At 36.6% G+C, this 6,363-nt stretch overlaps 1 protein-coding gene across 2 annotated transcripts in view; it reads right to left on the bottom strand.

Moving 5' to 3' along the window:
• Positions 1 to 6,363, bottom strand: part of scarf1 (scavenger receptor class F, member 1) — a 32,006-nt gene that overhangs the window by 21,877 nt on the left and 3,766 nt on the right. Inside the window, exons 2-3 of one of the 2 annotated variants that reach the window (XM_061925818.1) lie at positions 3,275 to 4,931; positions 3,118 to 3,179 (exon numbers count right to left, since the gene is read on the bottom strand). In XM_061925818.1, the coding sequence (XP_061781802.1) occupies positions 3,118 to 3,179; positions 3,275 to 3,375 (163 nt within the window). In that variant the 5' untranslated portion in view covers positions 3,376 to 4,931. Of the gene's footprint in view, positions 1 to 3,117; positions 3,180 to 3,274; positions 5,099 to 6,363 lie in introns of those variants that run through there. The other variant, XM_061925816.1, reaches the window with a different exon arrangement.

Here is a 6,363-nt window from a genome sequence, read left to right as displayed (position 1 = left end):
ACAAAATATTGCTCATTTGTAGTGGTCTTTCTTGAACTATTTGGAAAAAAAGATAGGTTTTTATTTGTATTTATAAAGGATTTTTGAATTGTTGCTATTTTAAGAATATTTTAAAAAAAATCTCACGTACCCCTTGGCAAAGCTTCAAGTAACCCCCGGGGTACGCGTACCCCCATTTGAGAACCACTGCTTTAAAATGTAATATCGGAAATTATCTGTATCGTTTTTTTTTTATTATCGGTATGGGATTGTTGGTTTTTTAAATCAACATAAAAAACACAAGATACACTTACAATTAGTGCACCAACCCAAAAAACCTCCCTCCCCCATTTACACTCATTCACACAAAAGGGTTGTTTCTTTCTGTTATTAATATTGTGGTTCCTACATTATATATCAATATATATCAATACAGTCTGCAAGGGATACAGTCCGTAAGCACACATGATCGTGCGTGCTGCTGGTCCACTAATAGTACTAACCTTTAACAGTTAATTTTACTCATTTTCATTAATTACTAGTTTCTATGTAACTGTTTTTATATTGTTTTACTTTCTTTTTTATTCAAGAAAATGTTTTTAATTTATTTATCTTATTTTATTTTATTTAAAAAAAATTAAAGTACCTTATCTTCACCATAACTGGTTGTCCAAATTAGGCATAATAATGTGTTAATTCCATGACTGTATATATCTGTATCGGTTGATATCGGTATCGGTAATTAAGAGTTGGACAATATAGGAATATCGGCAAAAAAGCCATTATCGGACATCTCTATTGGTGACCTGTGCTCAAATAATACATTGCGAGAACCGGTTTGAATCGGGAAATCATGTTGAAATGAGAATCGATTCTGAATCAAATTGTCACCCCGAATAGGACTGAATCGTGAGGTGCCCGAATTTTTTTTAAATTTTTTTTTAAATAAGCAAAAGAATGAAAGACAACTGTACATGTAAAGCGACATTGGGTACTTAGAAAAGCGCTATATAAATCCCAGTTATTATTATTATTAACTGTGAGGGGGGGTTAACATGTGTGAGCGGCCCTCAGTGGAAAACGTTTGGACACCCCTGAAGTCGCTCCGGAGTATAAGTTGCGCCGGTCGAGAATGCATAATAAAGAAGGAAAAAAAAACATATAGTCGCACTGGAGTATAAGTCGCATTTTTTGGGGGAAATTTATTTGATAAAACCCAACACCAAGAATAGACATTTGAAAGTTTATTTAAAATAAATAAAGAATAGTGAACAACAGGCTGAATAAGTGTACATTATATGAGGCATAAATAACCAACTGGCATGTTAACGTAACATATTATGGTAAGAGTCATTCAAATAACTATAACATATAGAACATGCTATACGTTTACCAAACAATCTGTCACTCCTAATCGCTAAATCCCATGAAACCTTATACGTCTAGTCCATGGGTATCAAACTCTGGCCCGCGGGCCAAATTTGGCCCGCCGTGTAATTTCATTTGGCCCTTGAGGCAATATCAAATTAACATTAGAGCTGGTCCGCCGGTATTATACAGCAGCGTGACACCGCATTCACCGCTTATACTCATACTTGCCAACCCTCCCGATTTTCCCGGTAGACTCCCGAATTTCAGTGCCCCTCCCGAAAATCTCCCGGGGCAACCATTCTCCCGAATGTCTCCCGATTTCCACCCGGCAAAGCATTATTGGGGGCGCGCCTTAAAGGCACTGCCTTCAACGTCCTCTACAACCTGTCGTCACGTCCGCTTTTCCTCCATACAAACAGCGTGCCGGCCCAGTCACATACTATATGCGGCTTTTACACACAAGTGAATGCAAGCATACTTGGTCAACAGCCATACAGGTCACAGTGAGGGTGGCTGTATAAACAACTTTAACACTGTTACAAATATGCGCCACACTGTGAACCCACACCAAACAAGAATGACAAACACACTTTGGGAGAACATCCGCACCGTAACACAACATAAACACAACAGAACAAATACCCAGAACCCCTTGCAGCACTAACTCTTCCGGGACGCTACAATATACAGCCCCGCTACCACCAAACCCCGTCCACCAAGTTAATGTTGATATTTACCTCAGAAGGCTGCAAATAGAAAAGAGGCATTCCATTTTTTATTTACATTTTATTTAATATACCATTGATGTTTTTTCGTTTGTTTTTTGAAAATTGATTTTGCACTATTAAGTTATATAAGCGTTGCTTGTTCCGTATTCAGTGTTAAAGCAAATCAGTGTAGCAAACTGAGCAATAACTAATGTTTTATTCATGCACTTTCTCTTTCTACTTCAAGGCATGAATGTTTGATTCATTCATTATTGTTATTTAATTTTCAAATGTATTATTAGCCTGTGGAAAAAGTTTATTTTGATATTTACCTCAGAAGGCTGCAAATAGAAAAGAGGCATTACATTTTTATTAAAATGTTACTTGATATGCCATTGATATTTTTTAATTATTATTATTTGAAACTCGATTTTGCATGTCACTATAAAGTTATATAAGCCTTGGTTGTTCAATATTCAATTCAAAACTTGTTTGGGTCCCTATTAAAAGTTTAATTTGTTCAACCTTGGCCCGTGGCTTTGTTCAGTTTTAAATTTTGGCCCACTCTGTATTTGAGTTTGACACCCCTGGTCTAGGGGTGTCAAACGGCGGACGGCGTGGCGCAGTGGAAGAGTGGCCGTGCGCGACCCAAGGGTCGCTGGTTCAATCCCCACCTAGTACCAACCTCGTCATGTCCGTTGTGTCCTGAGCAAGACACTTCACCCTTGCTCCTGATGGGTGCTGGTAGCGCCTTGCATGGCAGCTCCCTCCATCAGTGTGTGAATGTGTGTGTGAATGGGTAAATGTGGAAGTAGTGTCAAAGCGCTTTGGTAGAAAAGCGCTATACAAGTACAACCCATTTATCATTTATTTATTTATCATTTATTTAGTCTCTTACGTGAATGAGCTAAATAATATTATTTGATATTTTATGGTAATGTGTTAATAATTTCACACATAAGTCGCTCCTGAGTATAAGTCGCACCCCCGACCAAACTATGAAAAAAACTGTGACTTATAGCCCGAAAAATACGGTATATTATAGCATAGCAACACTCACGTATCGTGCACTCTTTTCCAACTTGATGCCAGCCGGGGCAGCAGATCAGGGCGGAGGGGTCCCTAAGTGGATGTTTAAAAAAAAAAAAAGTGTTAAGATAAAAAGTGAAGAGTGAAGAAGAGGACTTGTCTAGAAGGTGAACAAAGTAGATGTGTACCTGGGATTGTGGCACACGTTCCTCCCAGCAGCATCCAGTGTGTGTGAGCAGGACAGCCAACAGCAGCACAAAGCGGTCAAAGCTCCGAGAAGATGCTTCATCTTCTGCAAATATCTCGCAGTGTCCACTTTGGGAGTGTAATTTGCTATGGACTTCTTTTTATTTTCTCGCAAGTTTCTGTTTCCCGAGAGGGGGAGAGAGCCTCATTCTGTCCCTCTCCAGCAAGTCACTTTGTGGCAGTAATGCAAGGGTCGCTCGCAGCCACCGGGTTTCCTCTTCCCATTTCCTGGGGAAGCTGAAGGAACTTCCTTCTATTCAGCCAGAAGGGGCTTTTTAAAGATGGGCTCGCACACATCGTACTGTACACACACACACGTGTCTCCTCCAGGAGATGATGATGAAGACAGCCTCATTAGGATGTGAAAAATGCCTTGAAAGTGTGTTGTTGTTTTGAACAGAAAGTAGTGCACAATAATAACTCATGAGTTGGGATGGGTACCGAATCCGGTACTTTTTTGGCACCGACCAGGGGGCACCGATTCGCGTAAAATCCAAAGGCGCCATGTCTCGGTACCTGGGTTGGGCGTGTTGCTGATCCAACCGGCTCTTTGCACTTCATCCCGCGGGTAGGAGCGTGATAACATGAATGTGCGGTAAATGAGTGTCTCCATGGTGAAAGCCGCGTAGTAAACGCAAAAACTTTGTTTAAATAGGGCGGTGTGCACCAGTGGAAATACTACAACTTGTTTGATAAAGATGATAATCTGCTGTGCAATACAGTAGAGTACTTTAGACATGTTATTTTAAGTTACTTTAGACATTTTTATGCTTGAAAACGATTCATTTCGATAAAAAATATGTCAAATTTACTTAAATATGGATTTATGGACGAATAAAAGGCTGTAGCCAAATGCGAAACAGCAACGAACAGTGATATGATCTTTAAATTAATATATATATATATATATATATATATATATATATATATATATTTATTTATTTATTTATTTTTTTAAACGCAATTGAGTAAAGCCGAAAAATTCAAAGCTACTTTTTTACCTTTTTTTTTACCTTTGCTTAACAACTTTTTGCCTTTTTTTACCTATGTTAAACTACTTTTTTGCCTTCTTTTACCCACATTCACCTAGATTTTTTTACCTGTTCACCTACTATTTTTTTTACCTTCTTTTACCTATTTATGCTCACCTATTTTTTTCCTTCTCTTACCTATGTTCACCTACTTGTTTACCTTCTTTTACTTATGTTCACCTACTTTTTTACCTTATTTTACCTTTGTTCACCTACTTGTTTAACTTTTTTTTTACCTGTTCACCTACTTCTTTTTTTACCATCTTTTACCTATATTCACCTACTTTTTTTTACTTTTACTTTTTTTTATTTTTACATATGTTCACCTACTTTTTGCCTTCTTTTACCAATGCTGACCTACTTTTTTACCTTCTTTTACCTATGTTTGACTAGGTTCACCTACTTTTTTTTACCTGTTCACCTACTATTTTTTACCTTCTTTTACCTATTTACGTTCACCTATTTTTTTCCTTAATTTACCTATGTTCACCTACTCGTTTACCTTCTTTTACCTATGTTCACCTACTTTTTTTTACCTTCTTTTACCTATGTTCACCTACTTTTTTACCTTTTTTTTTACCTGTTCACTTACTTTTTTACCTTTTTTTTACCTGTTCACCTACTTATTTTTTTACCATCTTTTACCTATGTTCACCTATTTTTTTTACCTTCTTTTACTTATGTTCACCTATTTTTTTACCTTTTTTACCTGTTCACCAACTTCTTTTTTTACCATCTTTTACCTACGTATGTTCATCTACTTTTTTACCTTTTTTTTTTTTTTTTTTTTTACACATATGTTCACCTACTTTTTGCCTTCTTTTACCAATGCTGACCTACTTTTTTTTTTACCTTCTTTTACCTATGTTTGACTAGGTAAACTGGAGACTTAATATATTTAACTGTAGAAAAGCATACATGTAGCAGGTTACACAGCCTCATGCTTTCTGTAACATTGAGGAAAAAACAACAGCAGCCAGTTTGAAAAATGTGCTATTTAACAGCGAAGTGCTGTGAAAGAGACAATAATTGTTATTTTCATTTGGTCAGTGACACATTCTTGTGACACCAGAGTGGCGAGGGAATACTGTAAATACAAGCTGAAAGTCTACATATTGATATATTTATTCCAAATCCATTATGGTGTTGCATGAAGGTAAAATTATAGTAAGACAACGAGTCTTAACAGCAAGTCTCGGGATCACAGAAAATTACGCCTCGTTTTTTTGACACATTTGCATTCGTCTTTATTTTTGTTGTCATAAACAGAATTCAAGCTTACAAAAATAAACTGCAACAGTATTTTAGGAAAACTAAATGGATCAGGATCATGTCCCCTCTCCCCCTTTTCTTAAAACAACAGTGACTGAGCATGTTGTGGCCAACCAAAACTTACTTGGCTCATTTCCCAAATTGAAGATCCGAGCTAAAAGCAAAATAACATCTTTATATATGCACATGGTTATGAGCTCAGCCGCGTTAAAAATACATGTTTAGTCAGCCACAACACTCAGAAAACGCTCATATAATTATTATTTTCTATACAGAACTCGCCTAAATTCAAGCGATAGTTTCAGGCTCATGGGGTTAGTGTGCACGGGCTGCTTAAAGAATGCTAACACCTTGTCATCATTTTTATACCAGGCTGGTGGAAAAATCACACATTTGGAATTTTCATTAATTCGAAGAGCTTGAATTTAATTTCATGGAATTACAATTCTACTTCCTGTTTGCTACCTCAACTGAAATTCAATTCAAATTCATAGAATTTAATTCAAAGTTACCAAGACAGATTTGTGGTTAAATTGCTATGATTATTTATAAAAGGAACAGATGTGCTTACATATCCACTACTCATTCCAAATACTTCTGTGTTATTCTTTGGTTTTTAAACGCAATAAAGGATCAAGAAATATAGATGAAATATAACTTTTTTCAGTTAAAATAACTACTCTATAAACAAGTCAATTCACATCTGATTGTCATCTGAAATGAGTAAA

This window comes from Nerophis lumbriciformis, linkage group LG30 (genome assembly GCF_033978685.3).
Source record: "Nerophis lumbriciformis linkage group LG30, RoL_Nlum_v2.1, whole genome shotgun sequence".
NCBI classification, from domain to species: domain Eukaryota; kingdom Metazoa; phylum Chordata; class Actinopteri; order Syngnathiformes; family Syngnathidae; genus Nerophis; species Nerophis lumbriciformis.
The sequence above is the reverse complement of the archived record's forward strand: the minus strand, read 5'-3'. Positions and strand labels throughout refer to the sequence as shown.